The sequence below is a fragment of the Haliotis asinina genome, chromosome 6 (genome assembly GCF_037392515.1).
Source record: "Haliotis asinina isolate JCU_RB_2024 chromosome 6, JCU_Hal_asi_v2, whole genome shotgun sequence".
Classification (NCBI taxonomy): Eukaryota; Metazoa; Mollusca; class Gastropoda; order Lepetellida; family Haliotidae; genus Haliotis; species Haliotis asinina.
Window position 1 is genome coordinate 13344163 of NC_090285.1, and position 20125 is coordinate 13364287.

A 20125-nucleotide genomic window follows, 5' to 3' on the forward strand; every position below is an offset into this window, starting at 1 on the left:
AGACTGAAACTTTTAACCCAATGAAGTCCAAGTAATAGCCATTGTTTTATTGCACATAATTCCGAACAATGGTTTAGGTTAAAGTATTTTATGTACATTGTTCTTAAATATAATATAATATGGAATATAAATCTGTGAGAAGGAACATTCCTTAGAATATCTACAGACTCACTTTCTATGCAGCATTCCTGGAATGGGGACTTTCTATAAGATTTTCTTGGAATAATGACTTTTTAAAGAATATTCTTAAGCTAGAAGCATTTTCTGTGGAATAGAAAAGTCCAGCAAAAATATCAGAATACAAGACTAGAGGTCTGCAGAACCTACCCAAGTAATCCAACAGTGAGAAGATTACAGGGTAGAGGGGTGAGGCATCAGGATCTATGACCATAACCTCACCCACATACCCTCCAACGGAAGTGGACTCTTCCACCGTCAGAGTGAGGTCCTCCGGAATCTGAGCAGGCTTGTTGTTGGAGACATCCACGGTGACCTCAGTGTCCTCGAACAGAGAGGGATACCCTGAGTCGCCTGCCCTGATGCTGAGTCTGTAGACGTCTTGTATCGGTGGTCGGATCAAGGAGTCAGACACCAGTACTTCGCCTGCAACACATAAGGTTGTATTCATTTGTTGTTTACTCAATACTCCACATTATTTAAGTGAGGTAGTGATTGAGCTTATTTTTACTCTGCTTTTAGCAATATTCCAGCAATATCATGGCAGGGAACACTAGAAATGGCCTACATGCATTGTGCCATGTTGGGAATTGAGTATTTGAATGAGTTTAGTGTTATGCTGCACTCAGCAATATTCCAGCCATATGGCCGCGTTCTAAACATAATCGAGTCTGGACAAGACAAGCCAGAGATCAACAGCATGAACATTGATCTGTTCAACTGGGAACAGATGGCATATGCCAACCATGTCAGCAAGTCTGACCACATGATCCCAATAGTCGCCCCTTACAACAATTCAATATTCTAAACAGGACCTTCGCGGGTGAGTTCGGAATTGAACTTGGGACTTTGGCGTGACAAGTGATTGTTTTAACCACTAGGCTACCGAACCACCCATTAGTTTACCAATTTAAATGGCTCCTTATACATAATCAAATCTGGACCAGTGGTTGATATTGTGAGCATGAAGGGTACATCCATCTGCAATCAATCAAGTCACCAGGTGTGACATGCTAGTAAACTCATTATAACTCATCTTGCACAAACAGCACTGGTAGTGTCAATAACAGATTATTCAGCTTGACCTGAGCTAATCTACATATGCATGACCCAGTAGGTCAAATGGCACAAATAGCTGGTCAAGTTAACTTCATTAAATAGAGGAGCAGAGAATGTTATTATTGTTGCGTTTACGGTATACTAACTTTAAAATGTAAAGTCAGTTACTTTCAGGATCCACTTCACTGCTGCATGCTGCCTAAAAACCTGAATAGGAACCATTAAACCATCTGTAACTAAGTGTTCACAGATGTCAAACGGGGACCTTGTCACACACACCTTCACAATAACAGATTCAACCAATTATGACACAGTCACACAATGCATTACTATTCACTTGATCAGGTCAAGCTGAACAGCCTGTAGTCTAATTCCACAGCAACAATTCCGCAATTACTATGTAACTGAAATTCAAGTCCATGGACACTATAAAGTGTGCAAAGTGAAATTGTATGAATAAACAAATATCCAAAGAGAAGAGCCTTTTGCTAAAATGGTGATGTCCTAATAGGAGACAGCTTCTCATGGCAATGTGGGTCAGTATGAATATTCAGAACTTGTTTAGAGGATGCATGCATACCAGTAAATTAATCACTATTGAAACATTCAAATTCAGTCATTTCCATTTATGCCACTTATATTAAGAACTTTGTCCCTAGACCTTTAACTCCATTATAGTCCAACATTTGTTGGACTGTTTAACTGCACAATATTCATCAGTATTTCACTGGCTAACCCATCGCCATATTGAAGATATTCGTACTGCTATTTTTAGTCAGTGTGGTGACTCTCAAATGTCATCATCTATGAGTAAAATGACGTGGCAGAGAAACTGACATTCCATTTCTATCTGTGATCACAGGTTTGATCATCCGGTTCATATTGAATGACTTGTCAGCACCATATCAGCATGTGAGGGCATCCCTCAAGATGTACAAGTCAAGATAAATATCACCACACACTTTAAGCTGCCATCACACTGACACATTGTGCAATGACTGAAATACTGTTTAACTACTTACACACTAACATAAGTACCCCAAACCAGGGTCCACGAACAACCTGAAATTGATCTATATCTATTTATTTAAACCGCCACCACTTGCCATCACACTGACACATTGTGCAATGACTGAAATACTGTTTAACTACTTACTCACTAACATATTAGTACCCCAAACTAGGATCCACAAACAACTTGAAATTGATCTATATTTATTTATATAAACCGCCACCACCTGCCTACACAGCCCTCCAGCAGACAGAAAAGAACTGAGGCATCAAAATGGCACACCTTAAACTATTCTTGAGTAAAAGTCCATACGGTAACAGCTGTTGCACTAGGCTGTCTCAAGACAAAATTTGTTCTGACTGCATTGAAGTTTCACTTTAACTGTCACGTCAATAGATTGACTCTCATGTCAATACATTGACAAGATGGGAGAGGTTGAGGAGCGGAAGGATGTCACTTGTAAGTCACAACAGTTTGACATGTTTTACTTTGACATCTAAATGTAAAACATTCAACGTTATCGCACTGAAACATTTTTTGTATTGACTTCCTTACCCAGAAATAGCCCATACAGCATTAAAAGATATACACCTTGGACTAACAATGACTATTACGATCCTAAGAACATACACAGCAGTTTAAACATTGTGTCAAAGTTCCTGTAGGAATATTTCATTTGTATCTCCCTGCATCAATGTCATATATCTATTCTAAGTGCAGATATAAGCAAAAAGACTTACCTACCTATTTACTAAGGTTGCAAAGAATACACTTGGGTAATGTATATATGAATAATTATTCACAAATATTAGTTTGTGGCAAAGTGATTGGTACACAAGTATGGAACCCAAATGTTGACTGTTAACTTGTCGTAGTAATAACTAGTGATCTGACATGACACTCAAATTTGGTATGTAACAGGCTAATAGTGATGGTCCATAGTACCATGTGCAGCCTAACATGACTTGCACTACTGCAAGACTAGTACATATTCAATTCTTGCGTATCTCACATTATGAAGGACTCAGGTAAAACATGCTCAGTTAAAAAAAAAATAAAATTCATTCATATTCGGTTCTCCTGACCACTAACAAATTGTATTCATGAAGAGCTATGGTTTGATTTTCCAAATATGTGAGTGTATCATAACAGTCTTACCATTCACATATTCACTTTTTATGAAAAAATGTATACTGCAGTTTAAATGTGTGTGTGTGTGTGTGTGTCTGTGTGTCTGTGTGTGTGTGTCTGTGTGTGTCTGTGTGTGTGTGTGTCTGTGTCTCTGTGTGTGTCTGTGTCTGTGTCTGTGTGAAAATAGGTCTGTGTTTATAAAATATCACACAGCTTTGTTATAGTGTGCATATAATGTGGAATATGAACAGTTTAATATTGCAGTGTTGTATTCCACACGCTGGTAACAACAGAGCTGTATCAATTAAAATGACCTGTTCAGAATGGACAGTGAATTCCTGTCTCAGAACAAACTGCAAAAGCAACACCATGACATAGATGCAGTCTCTCTCACAAGCCATCAATCATTTACCAAATGAACTAGAATGATACTTGTATCAACTGTTAAACATGTTCCTATTCTGTGTAAACAAGAACTGTCAGGCAAAATGATTTGTTGGTTAGGTTTGTTGTTTAGTGCCACACTCAGCAATATTCCAGTCATATAGCAGCAGTTTGTACATAATCAAATCTGGACCAGACAATCCACTGATCAACAGCATCTATCTAAGCCTCTGTGATACGATGACGTGTGTCAACCAAATCAGCAACCCTGACCACCCAATCCTGTTCTTCGAATCTTACAGCCAGACAAAAGGAAGTGCCTGGAATGCACTTGAAAACTGAATTAGACAATTAAAACATTACCAAACCATCACCAAGCTGAAAACAAAGAACAAACTGAAACATAACAAACTTTACGTCCACAATGCTACCACTGTGAAATACATTTCAATCAAGTAGCCATTTCTTGTTTGGTATTTAATCCGCAACATTCCAATATGGCGACTGTGCATTTATTCTTTGCCTGGTATGTTTATATGTACATTATTTCTAATTGTCTTTCAACAGGTGGCAGAGTTTCTGTGTTTGGTTTCCTCATCGGATGTCACATGCTGGTGTTAGGTAGGGCTTGACTTCCCAATCCATGGGCTAAAACATTTTTTTTATTATCATGACATTTATCAAAAGAATTTTTAATAACATGCACTGTGCTGTCGAAGCCCAAAGACTTTCTTTGAAACTTTGGAAATCTAAACTTGCCACACATGTATATCTAAACATGTATATGCTGTACTGTGTATGTTTGTTTCAGGGTCTGCATGACAGACCATAATTCAACACTGTTGAGACTACTTGTGATAAATCTGTGGAACACTGCTAATAATTGCTTGTCGCTCTGTTCCTTCCAATATTTCACAGGTTTGGTGTATCAGAAGGACTGTATGAATGACCTGAGCATTGCATGGTACATGATCTGCGAAGGGGTGATTGTCCTGGTGATATCAATCATGTTCGGCCTGAATGCCAAAAAGGTGAAAGATGAAACGCAATACTGCCTGTGTTTCTCTACTATTCTCACTGCTGGCATCATATGCAACAGTTTTGGTAAGCACTCATACAAAACAAATATGCTCTGTCCAAATAAAAAAATTGTTGTGGCTCTGATTTTTTCCTAAAGAAGTAAAGTAGTAGCACATTTATCAATGTCTAATTGTTTATTCAATCACGTTTGCAGACATCATATCATCTTTCTCTATCAGAATGACCGATGTCCATAATTGCTTGGAAGAAAACAATGGTATCTAAAAGCCTACTTCATTCATTTTCAATGGGTTGGCACCAAAATCTAAGTGTCGGGCGGTCTGACTCAAGTGAGTGATATCATGAGCACTGATTTCCACAATGATGCACAGGAACCATGTCTTGGAAAATCATGATATCATGAACAACAATCCAGCAAAATCACTGCAAGTCAAGCAAGTCTGACCACTTAATCCATCAATGTCTCTTATGTCCAATTAATACAGGATGTTGGGGACCCATCCTAACTTGCACTCCTATATATATAATTAAGTGCATGAGGTCCACTGAATACTGAAAGCAGTCCAAGTTTTCTAACATATCTAGCAAATATTCCACATATCAACATCGTTTTGATAAGGGTATTTCAGAATACATTTATTGTTTGTTGTATAACACTGCAGTATTCCACCTCTATGATGGCAGTTGAAAAATAACTGTGTTTGGAACAGACAACCCTGTCATAAGGTTATGAGCATCGATCTATGAAACTGCGATACAATGACATTTAATATCTACATACTAAATTTTTCCATGTCACCTCATTTTTCAGGTTTGAATTGTAAAGTCATAAATATTGTTTTTGTAAACAATAAAGGTAAAAAGAAGTTCTGTGATGGCCAAGTGGTGATAAACTGACAAGTGAATTTGTTGATGTTTTTTGATGATTATCAAAGTTAAAGAGTGCTAATCATGAAATGAAAAAGAGCACCAGACATTTTTTGCTAATCTAGGAAATTTGAAATCTCTAATTCTAACATTTTCCTTCTCTTTTAGGTGGCTACCAGTTGTACTATTTCCCATGTGAGAAAGGAACCCTGTTCTGGTGTGCTGTGGGGTTTTACGTTCCTGTTTGGATAGTATGGATTATAATAACTACATCACTTGTGAGTCCATGTAGCCGATGAGCTTGGATTATAATAACTACATCACTTGTGAGTTCATGATTCTGATGAGCTTGCATTATAATAACTACATCACTTAGGAGTCCATGCTGTGGATAAGCTTGGATTATAATAGCTATATCACTTGTGCGTTCATGATTCTGATGAGCTTGCATTATAATAACTACATCACTTGTGAGTCCATGTAGCCGATGAGCTTGGATTACCATAACTACATCACTTGTGAGTTCATGAGTCGAATGAGAATATAGCCTGAACTATAAACGTGCACTGTTGATGAGAGACATCAAGTTGGAATCTGACGCTGATAATTATATGGGACCATGTAGATACACAAGCTGGGTTCAGAATGATGGGAGTTAATTGCAAAGAGAGATAACTCACATTTTCTCTTCAGTAGTAATGTTTTTTTAAAGCGAATTGCCACAAGGCAAGTGACTTCAAGAAAGTAACTTGTCTGGACTAATTTTCCACTTGCCCTGATTTTATCACACAATGTTTGATGTTACTGGTTACTGGACTATTTATCAAAGAGTGATAAATTTCAAAGAACGATAGCTCTAAATTACTATTATTGCAAAATGAAATAGCTAAATTATGAGAAGATATGAAACGAATGACGAGTTATTTGTAGTTTGAAACCATAAGTAGAAATTATCTAGTAGTCCACGGACAAGTAATGTACCATTACATGATTGTCCGAAATGAAAACTGACTTCTCCCAGGCGTCGGGCAATGGGATTTTTAAACCCCTGGAGGCATGTGGAAAATAAGGACCAGAAACTGCCCTGTGTCTGAGTCCGAAAAACATGAGACCAAAGTTGCAAATGGATCCTGGTGTTAACATGAGTATAAGTCCCATACTTTGACATTTGACACTTTAGCATTGGCTCCATGCCGAAAATGGATCATAGTGTTAAGGGAATTGTAAGTCCCACACTGTTTGTTTCATGGAATCAGGCTCTGACTATAGATAATGTTAACCAAGAAGACAGCAAGTTGAGTCTGACTATAGATAATGTTAACCAAGAGGACAGCAAGTTGAGTCTGACTATAGATAATCAACGGTTAACCAAGAAGACAGCAAGTTGAGTCTCACTATAGATAATGTTAACCAAGAAGACAGCAAGTTGAGTCTGACTATAGTTAATCAACGGTTAACCAAGAAGACAGCAAGTTGAGTCTCACTATAGATAATCAATGGTTAACCAAGAAGACAGCAAGTTGAGTCTCACTATAGATAATGTTAACCAAGAAGACAGCAAGTTGAGTCTGACTATAAATAATCAAAGGTTAACCAAGAAGACAGCAAGTTGAGTCTGACTATAGATAATCAACGGTTAACCAAGAAGACAGCAAGTTGAGTCTCACTATAGATAATGTTAACCAAGAAGACAGCAAGTTGAGTCTGACTATAAATAATCAACGGTTAACCAAGAAGACAGCAAGTTGAGTCTCACTATAGATAATGTTAACCAAGAAGACAGCAAGATGAGTCTGACTATAGATAATGTTAACCAAGAGGACAGCAAGTTGAGTCTCACTATAGATAATGTTAACCAAGAAGACAGCAAGTTGAGTCTGACTATAGATAATGTTAACCAAGAAGACAGCAAGTTGATTCTGACTATAGATAATGTTAACCAAGAAGACAGCAAGTTGAGTCTCACTATAGATAATGTTAACCAAGAGGACAGCAAGTTGAGTCTCACTATAGATAATGTTAACCAAGAAGACAGCAAGTTGAGTCTGACTATAGATAATGTTAACCAAGAAGACAGCAAGTTGAGTCTGACTATAGATAATGTTAACCAAGAGGACAGCAAGTTGAGTCTCACTATAGATAATGTTAACCAAGAAGACAGCAAGTTGAGTCTGACTATAGATAATGTTAACCAAGAAGACAGCAAGTTGAGTCTGACTATAGATAATGTTAACCAAGAAGACAGCAAGTTGAGTCTCACTATAGATAATGTTAACCAAGAAGACAGCAAGTTGAGTCAACATATGGCATATAACAGGTGAATCTGAGAACACGAGTCCATGTCAAGTTTTGAAATATGAATCCATGAGTCCCCAGTCTGGCTGTCTATTTGTATCATTTATTACTTGACTCAATTGTTTTTGTACCAAAATTATTAAATGGTGATATTTCTAACTTACGGCTTTGTTTAATGTATCAACAATATTAAAAATAAGGAAAGCACCAACCAGCCTAATATCAAACTTCAGTCAACTCCAATCCATAGTGCACTATCTTAGATATAGTTTGACCAATTTTTTTCTTTTTGATGTTAAATCAACTTCTACAAAGACGAATCAACCGTACAAGCCGATCTCATAGATAAGCTGACCCTACAACGTGACCCTTAAAATCAGTATCAAAATGGTGAGATTTGTACAAAAGGCGACCCCTGGCAATGGGGTCCTCATCATGGCCAACTCAGGCCACAGAAAACTGAAAGTTACCATTAATTATAACTTCAGTCAACATTATTCGCAGAATTCACAATCATATTGCATCTACTCACACCTGGTAATGAAGTGTAGTTGACAGAAAATTGACAAAACAATTTTGTTTTGATAAGCATCTTAATTATTGCATGCTGTATGATCACATGTCAACAAACTGGTTTGTTTATTTTACCCATTCCATGTGTGTACAACTTCCGCTTGTCATATACATAAGGGTATGTTTTTCAAACCAACGGTTACAGCACCAATGTGACATCATATTATCAACAACCATCAACTGATTACCACTCCTTATCCATGGAGTGTAATTTACAGTATCATCGGTGATAACGTGTGAAATGAGATACTTATTTCACATTCCACGTACATACAACTTCCGCTTCCCATGTTCATAAATGTCTGTATAACCTTAGTGTTGATTATACATATTTTACAATTTTAAACAATGCTTGGATATATTTCTTTCGGCTGAATAATTCTAAGACTCTTTTAAAAAAAGAAATGCAAAATGAAAATCAAAAATGATGCTTACAGTTTGTACACATATGTAAACTCAAACATTTTTTTAAGGTTGCACATTGTTTCTGGAATGTTTTAGAAGATCATGCTTGACCAAACGCAACCAACAATGATTTTGAATAGTTTTATCAATTAGGATTTTTGACGTGCATGGATGTCAAACAGCACGAATATCAGTCACAATGATTGTTTCTCACGTGTAATGCATGAGTACAGCATATGACTATAAAAGACCCAATATTAATGAATCTCACAATTTCATCCATGATCTTTGAAAGTACTGTACACAAAAAAGGGACGTCTCAATGCTACCGATTGAAATCAAGCAAATGGAGGATTGAAAGCTGGCGAAGCAAAGAGTGAGGTGGCAAGGATCTTCAACGTTCATCCCAGAACAATAACTCGATTGTGGGATCAATTTCGTCAAACAAAAATTTCGACTAATGACCATCCCAGATCAGGAAGACCTTGAGTCACCACACCTGCCCAAGATAGGTACGTCCAGGTAACCCACCTACTTGACCGCCATCGTTCTGCCCGGGACACAGCACAAGAACAGTTTGTAGTGTACGATCAGACAAAACATCCAAAAAATGCCCCTTCCTTGACACGACTACATCGACATCGCCATGAGATGGTGTAGCATGGTGCTGCCATGGAACCTGGCAAACTGGAGGAGCATATAGTCCAGCAATGAATTCCGTTATCTCCTCAGACAATGTGATGGTACAAATCATAGCTACAGACAATGTCATGAACATATGGTGTGGGGGGGATCTCATACACCTACAGATCGGAACTTTTGCTTGTCCAATGCAATCTGACAGCCAATCGATACATCAACCAGATTCTCCGTCCACACATCCTTCACCTTGTTGACCGTCAACAGCAGCCCTTCCAACAGGACAACGCCATGCCCCACATAGCACGTGTCAGCCTGGACTACCTGGCCAATAACAACATCAATACCCTCCCCTGACCCTCCAGATCTCCGGATCTAAACCCAATCGAACACCTTTGGGATCAGATCAATAGACAGGTGCATCAACATCGTAATCCAACACAGAATCTTCAACAGTTGTTTAAGGTGCTGCAGGAGGAATGGCAGAAGGATTCCACAACAAAACATCCAATGACTGATTCGATCTGTACCCATGAGATGATGAGCAGTGGTAGCAGCTGTAGGTGGCCATGCGAGGTACTGACTTCAACACCACCTGGTCGACAGCAGTAATGACTGATCACTATTATTCTCATGAAATATGGACAAGATAGCAGTGGACTGCTCCACAAAATTTCACTGATGTATCTTCGTTTTCCGCTGATCTACACGTCCTTGAATAACACCAAATTTTCATTGATATTTGGGTTTTGGGTTTTATTTTTTTGAAGGGTGTAGTTTTAAGCATTATGTTTTACCGATCACTGTGTTATATTATTGGGTATATTTTAACTAGGTCCATGTGAAACGTGTGCCTGGTTGATTGTTATTATCAGAAAAAAACAACACAGTAATCTTATTCCATCCATATAATACAATTCCCAGCTAAAACAAATTAGAACTGAAAAGGTAAATCATCTAGTTTAATGATGTTTGGTTTTGATGTTTTCACTGACAAATTTGTTTTCTCTTGATCATTCCCATGAAACAATATACAATGTTGTTTCCTTACCGGTGACCAGAAAGAAGTTTGAAAGTGTTACCCGTAGATAAGCTGACCCGCTTCTACAGGCTGCATTTTTGGTCTTAGCGTTAGCTTTGTGGTTTCTGTCAGCCATTGCATCATCTACCAGATACCAAGTGGCTTCTATCTAAGAGCGAACTATGTGGCATCTATCTACCAGCATACTGTACACCATTAAGCTACATGACTTATATACCTACCGGCGGACCACTGGCTTCTATCTACCACTGAGCTTCGTGGCTACTATCAACCAGCCTACAATCTACCAACGAGCTAAATGGTTACTGTTTAGCGGAGTTTAAAAAAATCACATCATGAATAGTATCGTGATGTGCCAACAAAGGTTCCATTGATGACACACGAGCGGAAAAGACTGGAGTGACGTAAGTGAAATAGGGACACTGACTTTTCAAACTGGATATTTACAGATGAATCGAGGTTCCAATTTTTCTGAATTACAAGGAAAAGGTTGTGTTGGAAATGGAGAATGCGAAAAAATGTGCTCAAAGTACTCGTCTTTAGTGATGGTGTGCGGTGGGATCGGGAAGTGGAAACTACAGGCCACATTGATTCTTGGAAGTACTGTCAGCTTTTGCTAGAGGGACTGCTAGATTCAAATATTGGATAAAGTGGAATTCCCTATGTAATGCAGCAACAAAATGCCTGCGTACACACATCTGCCTACACCAAAACTTGGCTTCAAACTGCATTCAGGTAGTGGAATTTCCAGCCACTTCACCAGATCTGAATCCCATCAAAAATGTCTGGCAAATCATCAAGGACAAAGTGAAAAAGTTGGAACCAAAAGACCATTGTAGACTGGAAACGAGTGATTTATGAAATGTGGTGTGAACTCTCAGGAACTCACTGACAATGTTGTAAATTCATTGCCTCGGCAGATTGAACAGTGTTGGTAGCGAAATGGTGGACTGAGTGACTATTGACTTATTGTGAACGATTTAACAATGCATTGTCTGCATATGTGTCAATTTTCATAAATCTATGTTAATTATTAAATCAAGACGTGAAATCAAAACTTGTCTCATTTTTTATACTCGATACTATAGTTCCAGAAGTCCACAATCCACTTACCTGACACTGGGTCCACAAAGAACTTCCCTACACCTCCCTTGGTTAGGAGATATGTGATCCTGCTGTTGCCCTCAAAGCCATCAATATCTACCGCCTCCACCACACCTACAACTGTGCCAACTGGAGTGTCAGGAGGAACGCTGAAGTTGTACATGTGCTGGAAGGAGGGAGCATTGTCGTTGACATCGAGGATGGTGATTGTCAGGTTTGCACTACTCTGTAGACCATGTCCACCATCATCCGTTGCAATCAGCTGAAAGAATCATATTTTTAATATACAATATTTTATAATAAAAATAACAATAAGAATAGATAAGTATTACTTGATAATCAGTAAGTGATCATAACATTATTTTCTCACAAGTTATAGAAAACTCTGCTATTAGTAATATGCAAGAAATATAAATGCCAAAAATCTGCAAATAGAGAAAGGCGCCACGTTGTGATCTGCATCAAATATCTACCAAGTTTTGTAGAAAGATATTAAGATTTTGTTGAGCTCTGGAAATGAAGCCCATCCCTCCCTTTAGACTCCAAAATGAAGGAAAAACAAGTTCTAAGGATAGTCAACTCCTTTATTGCATGGGGTGAAACGTTTCAGTACAGCTACTAACACCGTTATCGAGCAAGTGATACATAGAGTTGTAACTATGACTTGCTCGATAACGGTGTTAGTACCTGCACCAAAACGTCGCACCCCTTGCAATAAAGAAGGTGACTATGCATAGAGCTTTGTTTCCCTTCATCCATACAACTTCTAAAATGCCCTTCAAAGTCCAAAAAGTTTCCAAATGCAAAAAAATGTGTAAACAGCAAAAGGCACAATCTTAGGTTCTGTTTCTTACGTATTCAACCTATAACTTTCAGCCACCGTACCACCACCTCATCAGTCAGTATTCACATGTGACATTTCTAAAATAGTGCAAAACAGATATCCTAGGTAAACTAGCACCTGTACCTAAATGTCCCGCTGAATTCCATGTCAATGCTCTGTTCATAGATATTACTGCTTATACAACACCATTTAATTTTGCCATAGACAAAGAATTGGTCTTGTTCCATAGGATATAACATGACCTGCGGGCATTTCCCACTGGAAGAGGGCTTACTCTTCAATGATGCCCACGAGTTATGTTACATCCAACTTATAAACTGACCAAAGATATATACTTTAGACACAATTTCAATATTTGGTATTCACAGATGAAATCAACTAAGATGAGACTGGCAGCTGACACCTTGCCTTACAAGCACAATGCATGTTCTACGCATGCTCTAACCATGCCCCGCACATGCGCTGCTTACACAACCCATCTTGCAAAGAAAACACAGTTCATACTGAGAAACAATCTTATTCTTCATAGTGATCCTTCTTAACCGCCAAGCCAGTAAACAAAAGGTTACAGGTTCAAAACCAAGTGTTGGCACTACATATTGAAAAATATCAATAATGTCATATTTTACAATATTCGGTGATGACTAGACGAAGTCGTATCAATATTCATGACAAGTAAGAAGTTACAGAGCAGAAAGACGTTATTAAGGTTATCAAGATAATGGTCAGGGCAGAGAGACATTATTAAGATAATGGTCAGGGCAGAGAGACATTATTAAGATAATTGCCCAAGGAAGTGAGAATTTATCAGATTTAAGGGATATTACAAAAAAAATCCTGTGATGAATAGAGTGAAGACAGTGAACTGTCACATACCAGGAGTTCGTATTCACACTTTTTCTCACAGTCTATGAGGCTGGGGTCTGTGATCTTCAGGTCATGAGTGACTGTGTCAATGGTGAAGATATCACTCCCCTCACCTTCCAGTGTCAACACAACATCATCCCCATCCATAGAGTCACCATCAGTCACCATCAACTCAGGGGTCTACAGCATCAAGCAAATAGTATGTGTTTTGTCATGAGTTACTCACAACAAATTCAAGTTACAGCATGAAGCTAAAACAGTAGAAGTAAAGGTATCCATTTATTACTCACTATAGGTATCGGCTTGAGAGACGCCTCCAAGGAAAGGTTCTCCTCTACCAATGCAGTGTACATGGTGTGAGAGAACAAAGGCTTTTCATCATTGACACCGTCTATGTAGACAGTGGCAGTGGTTGTAGCGGTGTGTGTGGGAGTGCCAGCATCCACTACAAACACAGGGAACTTGTACTTGTCCCTTCTCTCACTGTCCAGCTTCGTTGTCACGGTGATGTTGCCTGATTGGTCAATCTGGAAAGGCACTGAAATGAAAAACACAGGATTTAATGAAACAATTTGTGTGATGCAATATGAGTTGATTGTAAAACCAACAGCTGAACATCTGAGGATTACCATTTTGGTGAAACACATAACATAAGTTGTATACTTTTCTCAAGGGTAATGCAGTCTGACGTACGCCAATTCGTAGCAGTGTCAGCAGAACCGGAAGGGATGACACTGCTACAAAAAGTGTGCATCAGATATATTCAGGTAGAAGCATGCATTGTGTGTATCTTACCTCCATGTTAAATGTACAAACTATCATTTTATATTATTTTGAAGATTATTTCTGACTACATATGCTATGAAGACAAATTTCAAAGTGCCAGATAGTTTAGATAAAGGAGTGAAAGTCTGTGAAATAAATGTGCACATGTTTTCAAACTCCGAGCACTGCACAATTGTTAGTAATACAGATTCTCGACAGAAAGTTCGGTGGTTTCCATGGCAGTGTGTAATATTTTTTCCAGTTGTCACCCTCCTGGGAAGGGTGACACAGAAAATTTGTTAAAGCATCACTGACCAATGAAATTAAAGTATTTTACAAGAAGGTAAAATAACTACAGATACAGGATCTTCATTACATTGTATCTGCAAATCAAACACAGGACTACTAGATCTCAGAGGCAAAAGGTCCCAACTCTACCCAGTAAACTGACTATAGGCAAAATCATTCTGAAGTTGAGTGTCCTTATCATCCAGTACTGAAAAAGGTGAAATATCTTAAGTCCATATGCCATGATAACTTTGTTTTGAAGAGACATCCTGAGAACAATCTCTCTCAATTTCTCTTGCTGCATTCACCTGAACTTATCAACCATTATCAACATTACTCTTTCAAAGGAATTACGGAATTTGGTTTAAATCTGCTTTTAACAATATTCCAGCAATACCATGTCTTGAGAGACAAGAAATGTGCTTCGTACATCATAGTCTTGGGGAATCGAATCCGGGTCTTCACCAGTACAAATGAGAGAGTGAGTATGGTTTTTCAATGATCTTAGTAATATTCCAGCAATATCAAAGCAGGGAACAATAGAATTGGGTTTCACATATTTTACCAGTGTGGTGAAACAAACCCGGGCCTTCACCATGACAAACAAACGCTTTACCTACTAGGCCTCCCCGCCACTCAATCTCATATTAGGACATGACAATGGACAATCATGGATAATTAATAATGAAAACCAGGATATCTTACATAACCAACTGCTGAGTTATCCCCAAAGATGTACTCACCATCTGAGTCCATTATCTCATACATATGGTCATCCGTGCCATCAGGGTCAGACACCACTACCTGACCAATCTGTGTCCCGACCGGTCGGTCCTCGTCCACCCTGAACATCGTCTCAGCTGACACCATTGGAGGTTTGTTGAGGGGAACAGTCACAGTGAGAACCATGGAGTCTGACATCTGTGGCTGACCAAAGTCTACAGCTCTTATGTGAAGCCTATACTCTTCTCTGTAAGGGTCGTCCAGCAGCCCTCCAATGAGAGTTACCTCCCCTATGGACAATGGCATACATGTTGATCTACAGCTTGTATCACAGACTGGTAGGTACAGTACGTAGTCTGATAGGAGGCCCATGATACAAATCAGTCTCAATTTACAATCCTCAATCATGATACATACAATACATTTCCTATTCAATAATTGGTGCTGACATGAGGTGAGATCTAATGGACTTTTCTTGGGTGTAATTCACACACACTGGAAGTGATGAGACAGCATAACATGACTGCCACAAGCTAATTTGCATATCATGTGACTGGACTATAGGGTTTATAATTGACAGCTCATTGCATTACTGTGACAGACTCACTTGTTTGACGACATATCATGCACACATTTATTTGAGCCCCAAAATGATTTTGTATAGCAGTCTCTGAAACATGACAAAAACAAAACAAACCCTACCTGTGTTGGGGTGAACAGAGAACTTGTCCAGGCCCCCTCCCTGGAGGTAGTAGGCAATGTCCCCATTCCCTGGGGAGATGTCCCTGTCAACAGCTTGCACCCAACCTACTACTGTCCCCAGTCGCTCCTCAGGTGCTACTTGCAGCTCGGTGGTGGGCAGGAAGCTAGGAGCATTATCATTAACGTCTGCCACCATCACATACAGGTCCACAGTTGTCTTGTGTTCACCATCTGAGACCACTAGCTGGAGAACATAGATGTATCATGAGTGAGGTGGAATAGGTTGTATTGTTTAAGTTGCCATGGGTATCATCAGAGACAGGGGTAGGCACTTTTCAAATGACATGCCCTAATAGAACACTTAGATGCAAAATTCTCAGATCTAAAAACAATTTACGCTATGAAATATATTATTCAAAAGAATTTGAACAACACCCCTCTTTCTTTTCATGTGACTATACACCCATAAATGTCTGGGTTAAAACTGGTCTTCAGTCACCCATGCTTGTCGTAAGACTGAATCACAGACTGAAGAGATCATCGCCTAGATTTTTTATGCTATCTTAGTGCTATGATAGTCAAAAGTGCCATACACTGACAATAACTTTTGACTATTTTAGCACTAAAATAGCTTAAAAATCTCAGCCCTGGTTTACTGACCTGGTTGACATGTGATCTTGTCCCAATAGCATAACTCTGTTACATCTGTGCCTGATACTGTCTATATTTCAGGACAGATTTATACATACTGTAAGGTTGTGCTGATGATGCATCTCACTGTCCAGGCTCCCTGCTGTCTTCTGACGTAGCTGGGCTGTCACAGGATCAAGGTCAAACAGGTCACTCCCTTGTCCGTCCAAACTGTACGTCAAGTCAAGCCAGTTATTGTCTGCGTCAGTGGCTGACACCAGTGGAGTCTGGAACAAAATGACATGGTAGCTCCATCATTTACACACTTTACACATAACTAACTACTCTCTTGTTTCTTTGATAGCAAGGAACTAGTGGTAACTACCATTATTTAAAAAAGCCTAGGCTTAGACATGATTGTTGCTAAAAAGGTTGGGCAAACCCTCATGTACTATCCAAATATAAATCTTTGCCACCTATCAAGCTTAAAATTGGCATCTATATGCCTTTGAAAAGAAGCTTTAGAAAACTGGACCTTTCAACCATGGTCAGAACTTTAGCTTTAGAAATCATGCATTATATATGGTCTTTCACCTCGGGGCTAGAACTTCGATCAGTACATCAAATATCTTGCATTACTTGTCCTGCATTCTGTTTGAAGAGTGTTTCGCCTTACCACAGTGCACTCAATCAGAGAGGGATTGTGTGCTCCTTCAAGAAGGATATTGTAGAGTGACTGTGCTCTACCACTGATTCTCCCACAAAATGATTGTGACATATCATAGGGAGATAGCCTCCATCACAGAGCTTGCCCTACCACACTGAGACAGCATGTGCTCTTCAACACTGCACCCTATCACAAAGAGATTGTGCCCCTCAACAGAGTGTGTGCTCTATCACAAAGAGTTTGCCCTATCACAGAGAGATTGTTCCCTATCACAGACAGATTGTGCCCTATCACAGAGAGATTGAGCTCTACCACAGAGAGATGTGCCCTTCAACAGAGTGAGTATGCTCTATCACAGACAGATTGTGCCCTATCACAGACAGATTGTGCTCCTGCAAATGATAATGCTCTGAAAAATAGTGTTACCGTTATTATACCTAAAATGGATAGAATTTTTAATAAAACAAGAATAAAACAACGGCATCTGTTTAGATGCATTTACTGCCAACAACAAACGACGGAGGTCACTGCCACACATTTCACAAATATAGACACATCACAGAACAACACAGATGACGTCACTATTGCGAGTGACAACATTCGACCTTGACCTTTGCCCATACTACCAGCCGCCACTGAAGAACGTTAGACTTCAAGTCGATATTTTCATTGCCGTATGTTGTCATTTATGGTACAATTGTTATGGTTGGCACAGGCAGGAAAGTGCATAATGGCACAGGTACATGTGACGAATGTGAGCCAAATATATGTTGAAAAATGAACCCTTATTCATTTGAGCCGTAGGTGACTGAACTTCAACAACTGAGCTACTTATGACTTGATAATAGCCGATCGTCAAGCATTTTGCAGGCATTATCAAGTTACAGTGGCCCACTCATTTCTGATAATGTGTGGGCGTTTTAATGATAATTCTATCAATTTTAGCTATAATAGTTTGATAGTGCCCTACCACAGAGACAACTTGTGGAGCTCCTGGGTTGGAGTCATCCTCCTGGAGGTGGCCAGTGTAGGAGGCTGCACCGAATTGTGGAGCATTATCGTTGACATCATCAATGGCAACATACACAAGAGTTGATGCTGTGTACACAGGCTGCTTGGAGTCTGTGACATACACTGTGAAATCATACATGTCCTTCTTCTCTCGGTCCAGCACACAGGAAATGACCAACTGACCAGAGTGTCGGTTCATGTAGAATGGGAAGTCGACACCTAGACATGAGTTCACTGCATTACACTGTGTGACATTACACGGGAATAACATGGACTATAGCTCACCTGTACATACATTCAGTACACTACACTCTGTGTTTGGTTGTCTTAGGTCTAAATACCAAAAACAACTTCATTTCATTTTACCAGACATTACTAATAATCAAATGTATATTTTCAAAGATTTGAATACATGCAGAAAACTTTTAATGCAGAAAAATATACAGCTGTCATGTGTATATATCATGTACAATCAATTTACAATCTTTGTTACGATCACGATCATACCATTAGTGAAAGATTACGAACCTTGAGTACTCTTCTCATCAATGAAATAATTTAGTCTGTCACCCTCGCCTAGTTCTATGTTTTTGTCAGTTGCCTTGACCTGGCCAAACTCTGACCCCACAGTGACATTCTCCTTAACGCTGAATCTGTACACAGATTCAAAGTGAGGCTGATAGTTGACAGGAACTCTAATCTTGAACACGCCCTCTGTCCTCAGTTGGGGGCTCCCCATGTCAAATGCCAGTACCTTGACATTGTATTCACTGCGCTTTGGGTCCTCCATTAGAGATGAAGCTAGTGTCAGCTGACCTGTTGAATACAAGTGAGTATACGAGTGAGTGAGTGATTGTAAACTTGAATCATCACAAGCGCCACATACAATTCACTGTGCAATCAACCTACCTGTTTCTTCATGGATAGTGAACTTGTCCAGTCCACCTCCCAGCAGGTGGTAGTGGACGTCGCTGTTGCGATCAGTGACGTCACCATCAACAGCAGAAGCATCTCCAGCATGACTCCCCAGAGGCGCAAAGGGGTCGAGGTAGATTGTAGTGTTGTAGATAAACTCAGGGGCATTGTCGTTGATGTCTTCCACGCTGATGTCCAGTGTTGTTGCAGAACTGAACCACCCATCACTTGCCACAATCTGGGGAAACCAACATGTCAATTTTTCTCATCACTTCAAGAATCAATTAAACTTGACTATGCATCTAGTTTGGAAAATTTAGCAGCTCTATTTGATAACACCCTGAGACTTTGAGAGAAAAAACTAAGACTGTTTGAAAATAAAAACATGATGTTAAACAGAAATGAATCTGGAAGGACTTCTCTGCTTTTCCTTATCGGGGTCATATCCTAATACAGACTTCTTTGAGTGGCATTTCAGAAGCTGGGAAATACAAGATTGACAAACTTTATCGATAATGTTGCCCAACAGGAATGTAACATACAGTGGTCACAAGGATATACAGACTGTAACAAAGAAAGCAAGATCACAAGGTAATTAACACAACAGAATGGACATTGTGATCATGAAGCCAGTGGGCATACAATGAGGGAAGGAAGACCCAGAAGCCAGAGATGTACAGATGTGCAAACAAGGCAGTGATGTTAATACAGCCGATTGGGTTCTCGTAACAAAGAAGTTGTTATCCATAAAGTTTGTCAATTTTGTCCTAATACATACAATTGTATTACAATCTAAAGCAACTTATTACAATCTGCAAAAGCTTTCCCCCATTTTTGTTATCAGCAATCAGTGCTAGTTGTAAGGTGATGTTTTCTTAAATGGATAGTTTGGTCAGGCTTGTGAAGATCATGTACTTGAACCCAACTCTCCGATCACTGCAAATAGTATCAGTCATTGGATTGACCTTCTGCAACACAAGTTTG

The 20125-nt window shown here is 39.2% G+C and overlaps 4 protein-coding genes across 4 annotated transcripts in view; 2 read left to right on the forward strand and 2 right to left on the reverse strand.

Moving 5' to 3' along the window:
- Nucleotides 1-1982, reverse strand: part of LOC137287691 (cadherin-related tumor suppressor-like) — a 51604-nt gene extending 49622 nt beyond the window's left edge. Inside the window, exons 1-2 of the mRNA XM_067820081.1 lie at nucleotides 1973-1982; nucleotides 328-603 (exon numbers count right to left, since the gene is read on the reverse strand). Coding sequence (XP_067676182.1) covers nucleotides 328-603; nucleotides 1973-1982 — 286 coding nt within the window. The remainder of the gene's footprint in view (nucleotides 1-327; nucleotides 604-1972) is intronic.
- A 682-nt stretch (nucleotides 1983-2664) lies between these two features.
- LOC137287692 (uncharacterized) lies at nucleotides 2665-5970 on the forward strand (the record flags this gene model as incomplete). The annotated part of the gene is made up of 4 exons (XM_067820082.1): nucleotides 2665-2707; nucleotides 4331-4384; nucleotides 4682-4867; nucleotides 5840-5970. Coding segments are annotated over 4 exons (414 nt in total), but the record flags the coding sequence as incomplete, so codon positions are not given.
- A 1488-nt stretch (nucleotides 5971-7458) lies between these two features.
- Nucleotides 7459-7992, forward strand: LOC137287693 (uncharacterized protein MCAP_0864-like). The gene has a single exon (XM_067820083.1). It carries the CDS (start codon nucleotides 7459-7461, stop codon nucleotides 7990-7992), a length of 534 nt encoding a protein of 177 aa, XP_067676184.1.
- Nucleotides 7993-9739: 1747 nt separating this feature from the next.
- The window catches only part of LOC137287694 (protocadherin Fat 4-like), a 59087-nt gene continuing 48701 nt past the window's right edge, over nucleotides 9740-20125 (reverse strand). The window contains exons 38-48 of the mRNA XM_067820084.1: nucleotides 19136-19379; nucleotides 18755-19042; nucleotides 18186-18445; nucleotides 16668-16835; nucleotides 15919-16162; nucleotides 15237-15506; nucleotides 13731-13978; nucleotides 13450-13620; nucleotides 11739-11991; nucleotides 10114-10178; nucleotides 9740-9907 (exon numbers count right to left, since the gene is read on the reverse strand). Coding sequence (XP_067676185.1) covers nucleotides 9740-9907; nucleotides 10114-10178; nucleotides 11739-11991; nucleotides 13450-13620; nucleotides 13731-13978; nucleotides 15237-15506; nucleotides 15919-16162; nucleotides 16668-16835; nucleotides 18186-18445; nucleotides 18755-19042; nucleotides 19136-19379 — 2379 coding nt within the window. The remainder of the gene's footprint in view (nucleotides 9908-10113; nucleotides 10179-11738; nucleotides 11992-13449; nucleotides 13621-13730; nucleotides 13979-15236; nucleotides 15507-15918; nucleotides 16163-16667; nucleotides 16836-18185; nucleotides 18446-18754; nucleotides 19043-19135; nucleotides 19380-20125) is intronic.

Bases quoted from the DNA above. Each gene is read 5' to 3' on its own strand.
- LOC137287693 (XM_067820083.1), top strand. From the start codon at position 7,459: ATGAGTCTGACTATAGATAATGTTAACCAAGAGGACAGCAAGTTGAGT.